The 19,483-nt window shown below is 37.6% G+C and overlaps 1 protein-coding gene across 1 annotated transcript in view; it reads left to right on the forward strand.

The window, feature by feature from the left end:
- Nucleotides 1–18,028, forward strand: part of SEC61A2 (SEC61 translocon subunit alpha 2) — a 26,824-nt gene extending 8,796 nt beyond the window's left edge. The window contains exons 4-11 of the mRNA XM_082742489.1: nt 3,635–3,766; nt 3,888–3,997; nt 9,637–9,790; nt 10,754–10,914; nt 11,264–11,461; nt 13,334–13,525; nt 13,889–13,965; nt 16,957–18,028. Of these exons, the coding sequence (XP_082598615.1) occupies nt 3,635–3,766; nt 3,888–3,997; nt 9,637–9,790; nt 10,754–10,914; nt 11,264–11,461; nt 13,334–13,525; nt 13,889–13,965; nt 16,957–17,143 (1,211 nt within the window). The 3' untranslated portion in view covers nt 17,144–18,028. The remainder of the gene's footprint in view (nt 1–3,634; nt 3,767–3,887; nt 3,998–9,636; nt 9,791–10,753; nt 10,915–11,263; nt 11,462–13,333; nt 13,526–13,888; nt 13,966–16,956) is intronic.
- Nucleotides 18,029–19,483: the final 1,455 nt, after the last annotated feature.

The following is a 19,483-nucleotide window of genomic DNA, read 5'->3' on the forward strand; positions in this document are numbered from 1 at the left end:
AGTTGAATCTAACTCTATTAAATTTATGTATACTTTCCCAAGAAAAATTCATATATACTCACACGCACAGATTTTGCATAAAATTTTTTGAGCTTCATGACCCTCTGAAGTCTGGTCCTTGCGTTTCGCATGGGCCGGAAAGACCCTGATCTGCAGTGTCAGAGGAGACAATACTGGTAGCATTTGAATTGGAGTTCAGTATGTGAAGGAAGCGATGGAAGAGGGAAGGCTGATCTAAAAGCCCTTGTATGTAAAGCAGTGGCTAAAGAGATGGGTAGATACTGGATCATGAGGGCTTTGTTGGTAATTTTTTTAGATTAAAATAGAAATAATGGTTAATCATTTAAAAAAAATGCACCAAAATTTGTATGCAGTTTTATATAAAGCTGAAAATGAAAGTCTTGCATCTCAGGGGTAACTCCTGGGAAGATAATAGATTGGTGAATACATATACAGACTTTTTCTCTGCATATATATTCACATATACAAATTTATATTTACTTGACCCTTGAACAATACAGGTTTGAACTGTGTGGGTCCACTTATATATGGATTTAAAAAAAAAATACAGTGCAGTGCTATAAATGTATTTTCTCTTCCTTAGGACATTTTTCATAACATTTGCTTTTCTAGCTTGCTTACTTACAAGTATATAACACTCACATAACATAAAAAATATGTGTTAGTTGACTGTGAGGTTATTGGTCAGGCTTCTGGTCAACAGTAAGCTATTAATAGTTAAGTTTTTAGTTTGGGGGAGTCAAAAGTTATACGTGGATTTTTTTACTATATGGGGGGGTCAGTGGCTCTAACCTTTCTGTAGTTCAAGGGTCAACTCTGCTGGTTTTTCTATACTAAAAAATAAAATAAATTATGTAACTATTCTACTTAGTGTGTTTACTCAATTTCTTGGATGAGTTATTTCAGTTAAGGGCCATATGCTCTTCCACTATATGGCTCTGCCATGAATTATTTAATCATTCAGGTCTTTTTTGTGCTAGGTGCTGAGATTATAGCAGAGATTAAGACAGTGTCCCCATCATCATGGAGTTTATATTATTCTTTTTGGGGAGGTATCCTCTACATGAAGTACCTTTTGGGTGAGGGGAGGGACGTTGCGCAGAGATCTACAGGACGCGAGAGGAAGGCCATGTGAAGATCTGGGGGAGGAACACTGTAGGGAATATATAGTGTGTGCCCAGGCCCCGAGATGGGCGTGTGCTTAATGTGTTCAGGGAAGGATGTGGGGTCAGTGTGGCTAGAAGAAAATAAGGAAAGGAGTAATGAGGCAGAACATGCAGATGAGTCCAAGAGCCAGATCATGAAGGGCTTAGAGACAAAGTAGGGAGGGTACTTCAAGTATGATTCCAGGCCATTAGTGTCCTCTTCTGTCACACATTTAAGTTTTTTCCCCAATTTTGTATCATTTTAACCAGTGCTACCATGAATGCATAACTGTAATGCTACCTCCTATCATTTTTTAATAAAATTAATTTCTAGAAGTTTTACTGTGCAAGATACAAAAACCTAAATTTTTGATAAATAATGCTAAATTATCTTCCAAAAAATTTGTACTATTTTATACACTTAGCAGTTGTATATGAGAATGACATTTTTCTTCCATCAGTGGATATTATTAGTCCTTTAGTCTTTGGAAGTTGGACAGGTAAAAATTGGTACTTTGTATTTGTATGTTGGTCAGCTTGAGCATCATCTTATATTTTTATTGAATACTTGAATTTTTCCTGAGTGGACTTGTTATAAGTAATAGAAAATTACTGACCAGTTTAAACACAAAAATGGAATTTATTAGAAAGATACTGATCATTTTTTGCAATCCGTAGAGGGAGTAGAACAACTAAGCCTGGGCTGGGAGAGAAAACCAAGGCAGCTTTGGATCAGCAGCAGGGACCAGGAACCTTTTCTTTGGGATTTAGCTCCCCAAATTCCTGGGTTCTTTGCTTCTTAGCTCAAAATTCCAAACTGTACGATTTACACCGGGCTCAGTGAGCTTTGATTAGAGTTTCAGAGTTACGTAGTTCAGATTTGGGTGTGGGGGTCCCCTCCTGTACTGTCAGTATTTCCTGAGAAAGAACGTTATTGGGCGCAGCGAAATTGTGTTCTTTTTCCTTTTAAATTTTGTTTACTATTGGTTTCTTCATTTTTAATTGATTTGTAAGAACTCTTTGTATATTAAAGATATGAACTCTGTCATTTGTGCTCAAATATTTTTCTTTTAACTTTTATGCAGCTTTTTTTTTTTTTAAACTTTTATGCAGTGTTTTACCACATGGAATTTTTGTAGTTGTATCTAGAGATACAACCATAGCATGTGTCTTTTCCATTGTGGGTTCTCAATGTTTTTGTCATGCTTAGAAAGGCTTTTTCTCTTCCAAGATGATAAGCATACTCACTTGTAGTATTTTTGTTGTTTTTCTCATATGGTTAAATTTTCTATATATCGGGCCTTTATTTTGATGTAAGTCATGAGGTAAGAAATAGAGGTGTGATTTTTTTATAAATGGCCAGGCATTTGGTAAGGTCACTTTATCCTTCCCCTACTGATTTGGGGTGCCATATTTCCTATATGAAATTGTCATTAAAATTTGATTATGTTTATTCTCAAACTAGATCCATTTGAAAGTTATAAATTTTGTGATTTTATTTAATAAAAATGTTTACTTTCCTATTTCTGTATCTACTGGTTTTAACAATAAGAAATGTTACCTTTTACTGTTGAAGTATTTGACAAGAAGTGAAGAATCCTAGAATGGAATCTTTTCTCATATTAAGGGCACCTTTTCAACATTTATAAAAGCCAGGATTTAAGGTTGTGGTATGATAGAAAGACCAGTGAAAATGTATTCCTGATGCTATAGAATTAATCATTTTATATGTTAACTTATACACTTGGCATATTTGGTTTCTTTATTTTTCACTATAAGTACAGTATATGTTTTCTGTAAAGAAAAACTTAAAAAATCAAGAGAGGCAAAAAGAAGAAAATAATCTCACTGGGTAAAAATAACCACATCTTGACAACCAGACTAAAATACAGAAAACCATTTTTCCACTCAAGTATTAACTGGAATGAAACTGTAATACTAGTTTCCAAATTTTTTATTTTGCTATCCACTATGGCATGAACATTTTTCATGCCACTAAATGTTCTACAACAGTTATTTAGATGACTCTCCATGTGTTTTTAGAATTTGAATTAGAAGAGTCACAGATAGTCTTAAATGTCATTTTTTATTAACTTGGTATTTAATTCTCAGGCTTGGTATGTATTTCTTGTTTTGCATTAAAATAAAATGTTCAGTGTAGGTTTTAAAAATAATGATTTGGACAGATATTCTGGGAGATATCTTTCAAAGGATTTCTCTAACATTTTAAGTTTAGAATTTATAGAAATTTACCTATTTTGGAAATAGTAATTTTGATTCAATGAGTTGTTGCAAGGTTGTGTTAATAAATGAAGTAAATGAATGTGTTAATAAATTAATGCTTAAAGAATGAAAATCTGCCTGTTAACATTTGAGCATGTGTTTTAATAGACATAATTAAGGATTGTAACACTTGTAATCCTCATTGGGTATAGGAAAGATTTACTTTTTTTCCTTCTCCTTTACAGGAACTTTAATGGAATTGGGTATCTCCCCAATTGTAACATCTGGTTTGATTATGCAGTTGTTAGCTGGAGCCAAAATCATTGAAGTTGGAGATACACCCAAAGATAGAGCTCTATTCAATGGAGCCCAGAAACGTGAGCTATTAATACAATTAGAGTCTTTTCCAAATTTAAGAATTTTGCGGTAAAGATGCTTTCCTAGTCTTTTTTGTCTTTGGTTGTAAGCATGTACTCCTTTTCCCCCAATTTTTGTCAGTATTTGGTATGATCATTACCATTGGGCAAGCCATTGTGTATGTCATGACGGGCATGTATGGGGATCCTGCTGAAATGGGTGCTGGCATCTGTCTCCTTATCATTATTCAGGTAAGAAATCCAATTTTTCATCTGCAAGTAACAAAACAGTTTGACCCCTTTTTTCCCTTTCTAACAGTTCTTTAAGTGGTTGCTACATTAATTTTCCTCCTCTGAATTATTTAATTATAAGATTTTGATTATTGAAGTGACATATAAATTGTGTTGATATAAAAAATTAAAATTTATCTTAATAGCCTCATAGCTGCATAGTATAAGGAATTATGGATCAACTATATTTCACCAATTTTTAGATGCACATTTTTTACTTTTTGATGTCTTTGAAATCAGGATTTTTTAAAAAAGATTTTTATTTATTTGGGAGTGAGAGAGAGCAGGAGCAGGGGAAGGGGCAGAAGGAAAGGGAGAAGCAGAAGCAGATTCCCCGTTGAGCAGGGAGCTGAGGCAGGGCTCGATTCCAGGACCCCAGCAACATGACCTGAGCTGAAGTCAAACACTTAAGCAACTGAGCCACCCAGGCGCCCCCAGGGTGTTTTTTCTTACAGCTGATGGTGCCCCACATTTGCTGTCAGCCAGGCAGCAGTTGTGATAGTAGTCATTGTGCGCATATGTGTATCAGCTGGTTGGAGCTAGTCACATGTTCATTGCATTGATTGGTTGTGTGCATTGTTGGTGTAACATGGTTTTGAGATTAGTTGCTGTTTGAAATGTCTGCAAGAGTGTCTGGTTTGTTATGGAACAGTCACTGTGTGTAGTAAAACACAGAACATGTTAGATGATAAAATCTGTGTTTAGGTTTAAAATAGCTTTTCTTATAAGTAGAAAATAAAAATTCTTTGTGATAAGTTATTGTGTCATAGTTTAATTGATGATATATTTTTTATTTCTTAGTGGTGTATAAAATGATGGCATCACAAATAATATCTTATAGCCAGTAAAATACGTGAACTTGATGAACCTGTATACATATATTCCATGGATTTTTAAAGTAGATCCTTTGGAATTGAACTTTTTTTTTTTTTTTTTGGAATTGAACTTTTATTTATTTTATTTTTATATTTTTTTAAGATTTTATTTATTTTTTTGACAGAGAGAGAGGGATCACAAGCAGGCAGAGAGAGAGAGAAGGGGAAGCAGGCTCCCTGCTGAGCAGAGAGCCTGATGTGGGGCTCAATCTCAGGACCCTGAGATCATGACCTGAGATCATGACCTGATCCACCCAGGTGCCCCTGGAATTGAACTTTTAAAGACCAATATAAAATTATCCCTGTAATAAGTGTCTCAGAGTTGTCAAAGTTAGAAGATACTTCTCTAATGTACAGTCCTTAGAAGTCATTTAGAGAGGCTATCCACTAAGGGATTGTACTTAAGTTACATAGTAATTATTTATGGGATTTTGAAAAGAATTTTAATAAACACAACATCTAGAGTCCTGGTTATTTTAGAAATGCCTCAATCTATGGAATTAGGATTCACTTAGGAACATTTTTTTTTTAATGGTCAGAGCATTAATTTCAGAAAAACATTATTAAATAAAACTAAAATACCAACTTATTAATATATACATTGAGAAATAGGACCATTTCAGATTGGCATGGTTGACCATTTTTTTAATGAGAAACCTTTATAAGATGCACAATAAGATCTTGTTGTGCATATGATTAGAACAAAGAGAATTAGGTTGTTCAAGTAGTTATCGGTGTCATTACAACAGGGAGGGCTCTTCTAACTGGATGGAAATATTTTGTCTTTTGACCAGGTAAGGAATTTTTAATGTGTTAGCAGTCTTTGGTAGGTTTCTGAGCTCTAGTGTGTTCCCATAATGTCCTTATTTCTCCATTAAAAAAAAAAACTGATTGGCAAATTTATAACCTTTGAGAATTAGAGGAAGCAGTGTTGCAGTGGCTTGGGAAAGAGGAGCCTCTGAAAACTGATTTATGTGTTTCGGTGCTTAGGATCTCTCCGTGTGCTTTTGCCATTGTTGAGGATACTGATGCGTCAGTTGTTGTCCTACTTTGTTTCCTTACAGCCTTTGCTTTATACAACTTGTAGTTCAGAATAGCTCCAATTTTTAGGCGCCTGGGTGGCTCAGTGGGTTAAGCGCTGCCTTCGGCTCAGGTCATGATCTCGGGGTCCTGGGATCGAGTCCCGCGTTGGGCTCTTTGCTCAGCAGGGAACCTGCTTCTCTCTCTCTCTCTCTCTGCCTGCCTCTCTGTCTACTTGTGATTTCTCTCTGTCAAATAAATAAATAAAATCTTAAAAAAAAAAAAAGAATAGCTCCAATTTTTATCTTTATTTTTTAAAGACTTTATTTATTTGAGTGAGAGGGAAGGAGGGAGAGAGAACGTGAGCACAAGCAGGGGGAGGGGCAGAAGGAGAGGGCGGAGCAGACTCCGGCCAAGCAGGTATCATGACGCCAGGACTGTGAGATCATGAAACCAGGACCCTGGGATCATGACGCGAGCCAGAGGCAGACACTTAACCAACTGAGCCACCCAGGCACCCCCAGAATAACCCCAGGTGTTAAAAGACACTTGAAATTGGCACCTAGCTCTTAGAACATTATGCTCCAGTACAATTTTTCTAGTATTTTAGTAAGGATAATTTTGGATTCTTGAAGAACTTCATCTGACCAGTTCTGGGTTAAAGCATGGACTCCTGTGTAGTTGTTGCAAATTTGAATTTGAGATAAAACAGAGTTAAGCTATTTTAATTTTTACCCCCCAGTATCAGAAGTCAGGGAATAGTTATATTCCAGGAATGAAATAAATGGATATATACTTTTTTAAAAATAGAAAGTCTGGCATACAAATACTTGTGGTTAATTCTTTCAGTGTTAATGTATAGAGAAATGTGTTTGGTGATAGGTAGGTAGTGTGTCTTTAAAGGCATTGCTAACATTGAGAATGTATGGATGTGCTAAAGAGAGATAATTGGATCAGTGTGTTTCACCCAGAAACATAGGTTGTGAAAACTGTTTGCATGTTGTTAGGTAAGGTGTTTCTTGCCTTATTCTTGTTTCCTTCATGTGGTCATGTCTTTCAACTAGTGAGATTTGAAATCTAAATAGTGGATCTTGGGGCGCCTGGGTGGCTCAGTGGGTTAAGCCGCTGCCTTCGGCTCAGGTCATGATCTCAGGGTCCTGGGATCGAGTCCCGCATCGGGCTCTCTGCTCAGCAGGGAGCCTGCTTCCCTTCCTCTCTCTCTGCCTGCCTCTTCATCTACTTGTGATTTCTCTCTGTCAAATAAATAAATAAAATCTTAAAAAAAAAATAAATAAATAAATAAATAAATAAATAGTGGATCTTGATTAAAATAACAGAATAGAAAATACCAGTGTGCATGGCACGCAGGAAAGGTAAGTATCATGTTGTACAATTGCGTGCATGTGTGTGCATGCACAAGCAGAATTAAAATGTAGAGTTATTTTTATGCCTGATTTAGAGATTTCTACCTGTGACACATTGCACAAGTACGTGCCCATAGCATTGAGTCTCTGTCAGTATTGTAGTCAATGAGATGCTCTAGCTTCTTGGTTTCTCAGCATCTCCCACCTCAGAGGTATAGTTCACATGCTTTTTATGGTCTTTTATCTCATTCTTTAGATTTTGGAAATGATTTCTCATTTAGACTTCTCTTTTCTCTGCTTAGAAAAATATGAGTTTGATTTTCACAGGACATACATAAATCATTCTGTAGTCCGATGGTTATTGGTCTGAACACGCGGTTTGGAGAATTACAGGTATTTCAGAGTGACTTTATGACTCTGGAAGGTCATTTAATCAGAAGCCCACGATCATACTTTTTGGTGGGCTGGTAGTTTGAGGACAGCAGTTAGTCCCTGCACAAGGTTGGTTCTCTAATTGGGAGTATTTAATTACTTTTTACATAATTGTGGTCAAATTAAAATCTCAGTACTAAATCCTAACTTCTCTTTTGTCTTGTCAAAGTGTTAAGCTTGGTTTTCAAACAGTAAAGGATTCATGAGCATTCTTAGAAGTTTGAAGAATTGCACCCTTTTTCCAGTCCTTTGAAAGTCAAACTAAAAGACTGTAATAGACAGTTTAGGCTCTGTACAACCACTGAAATGACAGTTAAGGGGGAAAAAAAAACTGCTGAAGGTAAGCATGCTTAAAATGGTGTTCTGTAGTTTGCTCCTTTTGTAACGGGGGATGTCAGGTAAACTGAGTAAGAGGGTGGGAGGCTGCAGAGCTGGGCAGAAGGCAAGTGGCATTTCCTCACTTAGGTAGGATGGGGTTTCTAAAATGGGGACAGGTGTGAGGTTGGAGGCCTAGAAACATCTTTTCTTTCCCTCTTGATCAGGTTACTGCAGTGCAGGGAAGACATGACTGTGGAGGTCACTTGCAAGGCTGTGGATTATTTTTAATTGGTGTATGCTTTTACAGAAATGTCTTCTCCAAGGAGAAAATTAAGAATTTTCAATTTCACATAAACTAAAGTTATTATGCTTTTATCTTTTAAAAAAAGGATGAGCTTAAGAACCTGGCAAATCCTTGTCTTTAAATTTACATTCAGTCTTTGTCATTGTATGTATGGAGTGCATTTTTGACATTGTTATAATCTCTATACATATTAATTTGTGCTCTTTTTGAGTTATTCTCTCTATATATTATAGGTGAGCCTTAACACCTATGGTTAAGGTTGGGGTGCTGACCCCGCTCATGCAGTTGTAAACCATATATAACTTTAGACTCCCTCAAAACTTAACTACTAACAGCCCACTATTTACCTGTAGCCTTGTCAATAGCATAGGTAGTTGGTTAACACACATTTTATATGTTATATACCATATTTATACTATGTAGTAAGTTAGAGAAAAGATGTTATTAAGAAAATCAGAAGGAGGGGCGCCTGGGTGGCTCAGTGGGTTAAGCCGCTGCCTTCGGCTCAGGTCATGATCTCAGGGTCCTGGGATCGAGTTCCGCATAGGGCTCTCTGCTCAGCAGGGAGCCTGCTTCCTTCTCTCTCTCTCTCTGCCTGCCTCTCAGTGTACTTGTAATTTCTCTCTGTCAAATAAATAAATAAAATCTTTAAAAAAAAAAAATCAGAAGGAAGAGAAAATACATTTATAGTACTGCAGTGTATTTATTTAAAAAAAACCAAGCCTGTGTATTTGTGGACTTGTGTAGTTCAGACCTGTGTTGTTCAATGGTAACTGTATATGTAATATAATTACTCAAGTATTATGCATAATACCTTAAAAGTGTATCAGCATGGTTTACACACTTTTCCTTTAGTGGCAGTATGCAATTGCGTCTTGTTATTATACCATATTTCATTTGGTTTTTCACTTCCTTGGAACTACTTGGAATGTTTTCAGTGTTTTGCTGTCCTAAATTGAACAAGTTTGAACATTTTTGCTTTAGAGTGCTTTTAATAGGCCTTACTTAAACATTGTACAAAACACTATTCAAATGGTTTATAAAAAATACTTTAAAGGTCGAAATGTCCGCTTTATAATGTAATGATGTTTCCACCCATCTGATTTGCAGAAATGACTTCTGACAAAAGTGGGGTTTAAAAAGATGCAGAGAGTAATAACAGTGATATTGCAACAAGTGGGTTTTACTATTAAAAATGCCTGTACTTTGAAAATAGTCAATGGTGTTCACCTTCCCCTTTCTTGAGTTTATTCTTGCTTCAGCTTACTTGCATTTCTTTCCCCACAGTTGTTTGTTGCTGGTTTGATTGTGCTGCTGTTAGATGAGCTGCTACAGAAGGGTTACGGCTTGGGGTCTGGTATTTCCCTCTTTATTGCCACCAACATCTGTGAAACCATTGTCTGGAAGGCCTTTAGTCCCACTACTATTAACACTGGCAGAGGTACATTGCACAGTGACTGCAACTGCACGAGTTTTGCTGGATGTGTGCTGGAAAGTAACCCATCACGGAGCAGGACGTGCCTGTAAACATCCTGGTTTGCTGTCCCAGGGGACATCTGGTGCTAATTGCTCAAGAGTTAAGCAGCAGAGTTTGTGGAGTATGAAATAGTACTTCAGAAAGAATCATATCTAAATATTAGCCTCTGCTCGTTGAAAATTTCAGTGGTTGCAAACAAGCTTTTTAAAATGTTATTTAAGCCATTGCCGCAGAAGTCATTGATTTGACCGATTTCCACATTTCCAGGGGGAGGAAAAGGTAGTGGATTAAGATTTTTCAAATGAAAACACTATTATTTATTGTATCATCAGGGAGCACTAATACTTTTGCTGCCACTCTCCTTGGCTTTCAGTAGCAACTAAATTTTGAAATCCTTCATTCTGTCTTTCCCCTTGCCCATCTCCATTTGTCTTCGATGCCATCCAAGCTTCATAACAGTTAACGGCTAAACTGATCCCAGCCTTAAGAAAAGAGCAATGATGGCTTTATTAGTATTCTTGGTAAAATAAACTTAAAAGCCAGCTCTATAGAGTGACATAGATCTTTTGATTCTGACATCTTTATTCTGCTTTGCTGCTGCTTTCTCCCCTCCCTTTCTCTTCCCTAAAGTAAAGGAGAGGCAAATCATTATGACCTAAATATTTGCTTAGGCTTATTCTCCTTTAGCTGTTTTCGTCAAGAATAGTCTCTTGAGAAAACTTGAGATTGGTGCTAAAAAAGATACATTTGCCTCCATGATGTAAAGATTTTTAGAAGCCCCACACATGGCTGATTTATAGAGTAAACATTGATGAATGATTTTGATTCCTATTTTTGCCATGTACTGGAGTTTCAAGGTTATTTGTTTGATCTTAGGGAGAGCTCTGGAGAAAGAGTCTACAGTGAATTTGTCTCTTGATTTATCAGGTACCGAGTTTGAGGGTGCAGTCATAGCGCTCTTTCATTTACTGGCCACCAGGACAGACAAGGTCCGAGCTTTAAGGGAAGCTTTCTATCGTCAGAATTTACCCAATCTCATGAACCTCATCGCTACAGTCTTTGTGTTTGCCGTTGTTATATATTTTCAGGTACGTATACTTTCTTCACTGGAGTCAAGGGGATGTGGATTTTTATTTTGCTTTTAAAGAAAAGAATGCTATTTGAAATGTCAGTATCTGACAAGTCAATGTTGCAGAGTCTAGTCAAGCAAATAATTCTGTTCTTTCAACTGAGGTGCAAAATATTGGTGGTGATGGCATAGAACAAGAGTTACATTTCAGTGTGTGTGTGTGTGTGTGTGTGTGTGTGTGTGTGTGTAGCAGGGAAAATGTTAGTGTTGCTTCTCACATTCTCCACTGTATTGTTCTGCCTGTCATCTGTGTTCTTTAGTTGAGATGTGCAGTAACTCTTACTTCCTCTTCATTTTCATTTTTTTAGGGATTTCGTGTTGACTTGCCCATCAAGTCGGCCCGGTATCGAGGACAGTACAGTAGCTATCCCATCAAGCTCTTCTACACCTCAAACATTCCCATTATTCTCCAGTCGGCCTTAGTGTCAAACCTGTATGTTATTTCCCAGATGCTGTCTGTTCGATTTAGTGGCAACTTTTTAGTAAATTTACTAGGACAGTGGGCTGTGAGTATTTTGTTATTTATTCTAAGCATTCATATTTATTGTAATTTGCATTTCATGGTTATATTTTGTAACTGAAAGAGATGAGCCATAATTGAAGCAGTTGCTTCAGATTCACTTTTCAGATTCACTTACTTGTTGCAGAGTTTATCATTTCTTTGGAAAGATGTTTTACCCCCATTTTTCATGGCCTGAGTGGCAATAAACTAGTTGTGATTAACTGGGCTAGAGAGAGGCATGTGATTATTAGACCGGAGAGAGCACAGAGTTACTAGAAATAGAATCCAGGACTTTCTGACTTCCCTTTATAGATCCTGTCATCATAGCTTCTTCCAAAGCAGTCCAGCCCTGTTGTTACTGAAGTGTGAGTTATTGGCAGATTGAATTTTAATTGGTTTAAATTCTGTCATAGGACAAAGGAGCATTTTTTTCCTCTTTTAAAACTATAAAATTAAAAGAGACCATGGTCTTTTATTCTTCAGAATACGTAGTTGTACAACTTGTATTTTAACAACTGTTATTTTTTATAGTCACTGTTTCTGAAATGTGCTTATTCTATGCCTTTATCTTCATATGCTCCCTGTTACATTGTAAGTTACAGTGACAGATCTTTCTGCTTCTACAATAAAGGTCATTTTTTTTCTTTTTTTAAGGTTAACAGGGTAAGACAGTAACTCTTGAGTGTTAGTTGAAGGAAGTAGGATTTCGTTTATCCACAGTACTCTTTCTCCACTCATGTAATGGAAATGTGATTACCTGTAATGAGGGAAGATGTGGTCCTTCCCTTTGTGAGCTAATAATCCATCAGAAATTATGACTGTAATAATTTAATAGCAGTAAATGTATTGAGTAGTTTGTGTATAGATTGTGTTGTGATCTTAACTAAGTTCCTTTTTAATGAGAGAATTACTGAGAAATTGAATTATGTCTATAAACAGTGCTTTTGATTGGAGATTAGTGATTTTAGGGGCACAGTAAAGAAATCATCTTGAAATGTATATTCAGGAACCAGACATTTTAATCATTGCAGGCAAAAATTGCTCTCCCACCCCTTATGCCTGAAAACTTAACACTGTTCCCGGTTCTGTTCGTATAAAAATTCTTAAATGTTGGTCTGGATAAAAATCCTATTTTGAATATTAAAGGACTATTTCTTTATACATTTCTTATAAAATGTATAAAGTTTAGGCAGTTATTAGTCATCTGTCAATATTATTTTAGTATATGTGCTGCCGAAGCGAGCACATCTGTCAATATTATTGATCATTTGATTTTATTCTTCATAGAATACTTCGAAGTGAAAGAGTATGCAACATTGTATAGTGCAGAAAGTTTCAGATTCTACATGTAATCAGAGATGGAATGTAAATGTCATCATATTCCTGTCTTTAGGAAAAGAAGGAAGGTTTTTTTTTTGTAAATGTATTATAATGTTGGTTTTTAAAAGATCATTCTATTAATAATATATTCACAATGTCATTTATTTATTTATTTGTTTGTTTGTTTGTTTGACAGACAGAGATCACAAGTAGGCAGAGAGACGGGTTGGGGGGAGGGAGGGAAGCAGGCAGAACCCGATGCGGGGCTCGATCCCAGGATCCTGGGATTGTGGCCTGAGCCGAAGGCAGAAGCTTTAACCGTCTGAGCTACCCAGGCGCCCCCACAATGTCTTTTATATAGTAGATGCTCCCCATATAATTTTGAAGGAGTGAAGATATTAGACACAAAAGTAAATCTTTAAGTTATATAGAATTGTTAACTCTAGGGGCTTTGAGTTGAAAGCATTGCCATAATTTTTGAGGAGTTTGAAAAGTCATAAAAATGTATCTTGACCAGTTGGGTTCACCATCTTTCCTTTTTATTCTTGTTCTGTAGGATGTCAGTGGGGGAGGACCTGCTCGTTCTTACCCAGTAGGAGGGCTTTGTTACTATCTTTCTCCTCCTGAGTCCATGGGCGCCATATTTGAGGATCCTGTCCATGTGGTTGTTTATATCATCTTCATGTTGGGATCATGTGCATTCTTTTCTAAGACATGGATAGAGGTGTCTGGTTCCTCAGCCAAAGATGTAAGTATGTGTTGTATTTGAAAATAAACGTTTTTAATGTCAAAGTTGTAATTGAAACACTCTTAATTACTTTTATAATTTAAGCTTTTAAGTCATACATTCTTAACCCTTCCCAACAAATTCTTACTCCTTAGTATTTAATTTCTGTTTTAGGGGGATGATAAATAGAAGACTGAGAAACACTGGTTTAATGTGTGGGTGATAGGTGGTGTGCACCACTGAGCCTCAGATGTAATGGGAATGGTATGACAGACCTAAGGGTCTTTATTTGATTTATTAGTGTGTGGAAAGCACTTTACACCTAGTAGATAGTAAACTGAAATATTTACAGTTCGATTTTCAAAGTTGTTCTTCTCTTGGCAGGTAGCTAAGCAGCTTAAAGAACAGCAAATGGTAATGAGGGGCCACAGAGATACCTCTATGGTTCATGAGCTTAATAGGTAAGGTCATGAAATTTAATCCTTGATGTGTGTATGTGTGTACATACACATGTATTTGGTTTTTCAATCTTTAATTTATTGTCAGATGTTATCCTGTTTGCATATGAATCATTTTTCTTCTATTTCACACAGAAGAACCAAAATTTAACATAATACTGAATTGTTCTCTAAAATTGTTCCCCATCAAAATTGACATCTAAATTATTTTTTAAAATTGTGTTCCCTTCACTGCTCAGCCCAGTATTAAAATGTTCTTGATGGGAGGTCCTCATTGTCTGGCTGCACATAAAATCCCCTAGGAGCTTTTAAAAAGTCCTGATATTCCATCTCTAGGAATTGAGATTTATTTGGTCTAGGGTGGATCCTGTGCATTAGTTTATTTTTTGATACCAGCTTTATTGAGTTATAATTCACATACAAATGTATTTATTCATTTGAAGTATATGGTTTAGTATATGGTTTCTGTTTTTAGTATATTCAAAGTATATAATCATTACAATGTAATATATTTTTATTTATTTATCTTAAAGATTTTGTCAGAAAGTTTTTTTAGTATATTCAAAGTGTGTAATATTTACAATGTAATATATTTTTATTTATTTATTTATCTTGAAGATTTTATTTATTTATTTGTCAGAAAGAGTGAGCACAGGCAGACAGAGTGGCAGGCAGAGGCAGAGGGAGAAGCAGGCTCCCTGTTGAGCAAGGAGCCTGATGTGGGACTCGATCCCAGAATGCTGGGATCATGACTTAAGCCAAAGGCAGCTGCTTAACCAACTGTGAGCCACCCAGGCGTCCTCATTGCAATGTAATTTAAAAGACATTTTTGTCACTGGAGTGCCTGGCTGGCTCAGTCAGAGGAGTATGTAACTCTTGATCTCAGAGTTGTGAGTTTGAGCCCAACATAGGGTGTAGAGATTATGAAAAAACAAAAGACAAAAAACAAACCCAACCCCACAAACATAAAAAACAAACCAAAAACATTTTCATTACCTGGAAAGAAACCTTATACCTACTGGTTATTTCCCATTCTGAGCTTATTCCCCACCCCCGAGCCAACTTTTTACTTTTGATCTCAATGGATTTACCTATTCTGGACATTTCACGTAGTGTAAGGTTTTCAGAGTTCAGGCATTATTTGTGAGCAATATTCCATTATATGGATGTACTATACTGCATTTGTTCATCCATTCATCAGTTGATGCAGATTTTGGTTGTTTCCAGTTTTTGACTATTATGAATAAGGCTTTTAAGAACGTATTTGAACATGGTTTGTGTGGACATGTTTTCATTCCTGTAGGAATGGAATTGTTGGGCCATCTGTTTAACATGTTGACCGGCAGGCTGTTTTCCAGCGTGGCCATACTGGTCTGCGTGCCCACCTGGATGAGGCTTCCAGTTCACATCCTTGCAAGCACGACTTCTTGCTTTTCGATTATAGCCACCTAGTGGGTATGAAGTGGTAGCTTTTTGTGGTTTTGATTTGCATTTCCCTGATGAGTAATTACATTGAATATCTTTTCATGCGTTTAGTTAGCTATTTGTGTATCTTGTTTGGAGAAATATCTTTTCAGATCTTTTGCTCATTTTTAATTGTGTTGTCTTTTTGTTACTGAGTTGTAAGATTCTTTTTTTTTTTTTTTAAGATTTTATTTATTTATTTGACAGATCACAATAGGCAGAGAGGCAGGCAGAGAGGCAGGCAGAGAGAGAGGGAGAAGGAGGCTTCCTGCTGAGCAGAGAGCCCGACCCGGGGCTCAATCCCAGCACCCTGAGATCATGACCTGAGCCGAAAGCAGGGGCTGAGCCGCTGTAAGAATCTTAAAAAAATATTTTGGATATACCTCTTTTCAGGTTTATGATTTATAAATATCTTTCGCCATTCTTTGTCTTTTCACTTTCTTGGTGTCCTTTGATGCACAAATTATTAATTTTGATGAAGGTCAGTTTCTTTTGGTTGCTTTGTGCTGCTCTTAGGGTTTAAGAAACCATTGCCTAACCCAAGGTCACAAAGATTTATTCTTGTTTTCCATTAGGAATCTTGGCTCTTATATTAAGGTCTTTGAATTGCCTCGAGCTAATTTTTTTTGTGCTTAGTGTGAGATAGGGATCCAGATTTCTTTTTATGCTGTGGATATCCAGTTGTTCCAGAACCATTGGTTGAAAGGCACTTGTATTTTTACAAGTGCCCTATTTCCAACCAACTGTAGGTTGCAGAGAGTAGTAGAATGAACCTCCAGGTGCCCAACTTGTGTCCAGCTTCAGTGGTTAGCCTCAGTCTGCCTTTCCTGTTTATCCATCATCTCCCTCAGTCTTTTTTCCCCATTCTTTAGAGTATTTTAAACACAATCCCATTGTTTTTAAGAGTTCTTCAGGCGATTCTAATGTGCAGCCAAGATTGAGTTCCTGTAAAGAGGGTCATTTATTTGCCTCTTGTCATGTAAATGTGATACATAGAAAGCATTTTGAAATTTAGTCTTCTTCTACAAGAGTGAGCTAAAGACGACCTATTTAAAATAGTGAATTTTTTTTTTTAAGATTTTATTTATTTATTTGACAGAGAGAGAGATCACAAGTAGGCAGAGAGGCAGGCAGAGAGAGAGAGAGGGAAGCAAGCTCCCTGCCGAGCAGAGAGCCTTATGCGGGGCTCAATCCCAGAACCCCGGGATCATGACCTGAGCTGAAGGCAGAGGCTTTAACCCACTGAGCCACCCAGGAGCCCCTAAAATAGTGAATATTTTAATACTTAAATCAACGTTGAGGATTCCAATCTTGTGCCATAAAAATCAAGTATTGCTTTTCTTGGCTATTGACTGGTTTCTGGAAATCCAGGTCACATCCTTCCCTGAGTCATAAAGTCTCCATCTGTATGTCAGCAGCACATGGGACATGCACGTCATCCCCGCAGATGGCCCCCTGCCGATGTAGCGTGACGATGACGCCCCAGCGCCCTCTGCCCTGCACTGACTGACTGAGCGTTCTGTCTTGCAGGTACATCCCCACGGCGGCAGCGTTTGGTGGCCTGTGCATCGGCGCCCTGTCAGTGTTGGCTGACTTCCTCGGGGCCATTGGCTCTGGCACCGGCATCCTGCTTGCCGTCACTATTATTTATCAGTATTTTGAAATTTTTGTCAAGGAACAGGCTGAAGTCGGTGGGATGGGTGCTTTGTTTTTCTAAATGTTCCAGTATTTCCTCCTGTGTGTGTGAAAGGGAAAATAATTTTGACACATTGTTTTTGTCAAATAATGCTGGTTCCCCTTTTCTTCCCTCACGGTTTGTTTTCAAGCGCTCACCAGCCCATTTGTGAGATGGGCGCCGAGCTCAGCCCGTGTGCAGCATTAGTACCAGCTGCCTTAAAACTGAAGTTTACATTATTCGTTCAAAAATGTACTTGTAGTGTTGCCTGTGATGCTGGAAACCAATGTACCCGCCTTGCCCTGTTCACTTGTGACGGTGAGATGGTGACGTGGATCAGTTTTGCACACAACATTCAGAACACTCACTCTTCCCCCCACTTGTTTAAAAATAAATGTAGTTCAAATTGCCACTTTCCAGTATTTTTGAGCTTATTTAATGAGTTCTGGAACATTTATATCTAATCTGTATTTTAGATATAATTAACTTTTTATACTTTTTTAACTCCTAGTATCCACGTTCCCACCCTCCCTCTCCGTCCCCTGCCTGACGCGTCCCCTCTCACAGCTGCCACTCAGCCCAGATGGGCAACGCTGAGCTTCACTTCCAGCTGTTCCTAGAAACAACTGCTTGTAATTACTCCTGGTTTTCATTCCTTTCTTCCCAGTGACAGCAGTTGGTGCTGTTTTACTGTATTGGCTATGCCTTCGAATTCCAACACATCACTTGAGAATATTCTTTCAAGATACGAAGCCCCAATTCTTTTTTTTTTTAATCCCTAAAGCAAAGATCTAATTCTCAAGCAATGTCTGTAGTTCAGTGGGGGTGAACAATGAGTAATTCATGCTAGGAATTTGTGTATGTTGTTGTACTTTACAGCAGCAACATGAGTGTAAACAGTAGAAAATAAACCTTTATTTAATAAAACTGTTTCAGTTGTGTTGGAAAAATAAAATCGGGTATTAAATGATTTCTAAGATTATTTGTATAGGTTCACCACAATCATACAAAACCCATCCTGAGAAGTCTGTGGCAAGAAGTCAAACGTCATTACGGTTTAGTGTTTAATCCTAAAACTGTTGGGAAACAGGGACCAACTTAGACGTGCTCAGTTATGCGACTAACTGGAAAGAATAGGAAAACAGGACGATCTCCGATGTCGTCCTAGCCTCTATCCGAAGTAGCAGAGTTCTTTATAATTTTTTAAACGGTGTGGTCTTTCAGCCACAAAGAGATCACATTTCATTTTTGAAGGCTCCTTTTCAGAATTAAGGGTTCCCATTGTTTACTTTTTTAGTAAGCGTGGAAGTACATCTTATTTAGGCCAGTTACAGTAACAAAACCAGTTACAGGGAGACAGATGACACAAGGCTGCAGGCCAGGAACAGTGGTCATCTGGAGGACATCTCCTCAGGGCCTCAGACCCTTGTGACCATAGAAATGTGGATTCAGTGGTCATAGGTGATTTTTTTTTCTTTTCAAGAGAAGGTGGAAATAGGGCTTTTTTGGGGAAAACTTGAACTTCCAAATGCTGATAAATGACCAGTGCCAGCCATGGAAAACATCCAGACTGCTGGCTCTCAAGCTGACCTAACTTGCCAAGGACAGTGTTGGACGTTTAAAGGTTAATATAAAGGGCATTAGGGGTATGTTCTAGGAGTTAGCAGTCTTGTGATTTGCACTCTTAGGAAGAGAAAAAGGTAGAAAGGACAGATAGGGGTTACAAAGATCTCTCCTCCACCAACATTTAAGAGTAGGTGTCTCAGTTTTTGCAGGGAGTAGCTTCGGAAGAGCTGGTCTGTTTGGAGACTGGTCTGTGCGCCGAGTCTGTGTATTTTCCATATGCCTTCTCTTTCTTGATTTTTGAAGGAAGGCAGTTACCAGGGAGATTATAGAGCTTGGTCTTTGGGAGCTCAGGGAGAAGGAATAAGATCTCTAGAGAATCATGATGCCTAGCATTAAAAATAAGGATTTTTTTTTTTTTTTAAAGGGTTAGGGGCACAGGGGAAAACTACCATTAGAGCAAGTAGTTGGGTGCCTAATTTTTGCCATATTTACAGAGTAGACTCAATCTAGTTAGTTCTCCAGTTTCATCCTGGAGGAAAGGATGAAACTGGAGAACTAACTAGAAAGTCTACTAGATCTTGTTTTTTGTTTTTGGTTTTTTAAAGGGATGCATTTCCATTTTACTTATTTCACACACAGAGATCACAAGTAGGTAGAGAGGCAGGCAGAGAGAGAGAGGAGGAAGCAGGCTCCCTGCTGAGCAGAGCCGGATGTGGGCCTTGCTCCCACCTGGGATCATGACCTGAGCTGAAGGCAGCAGCGTAACCCACTGAGATACCCAGATGCCCCTAGATCTTGTATTTTTGCTCACAAAAA

Source organism: Mustela nivalis, assembly GCF_964662115.1.
Source record: "Mustela nivalis genome assembly, chromosome: 7".
Classification (NCBI taxonomy): domain Eukaryota; kingdom Metazoa; phylum Chordata; class Mammalia; order Carnivora; family Mustelidae; genus Mustela; species Mustela nivalis.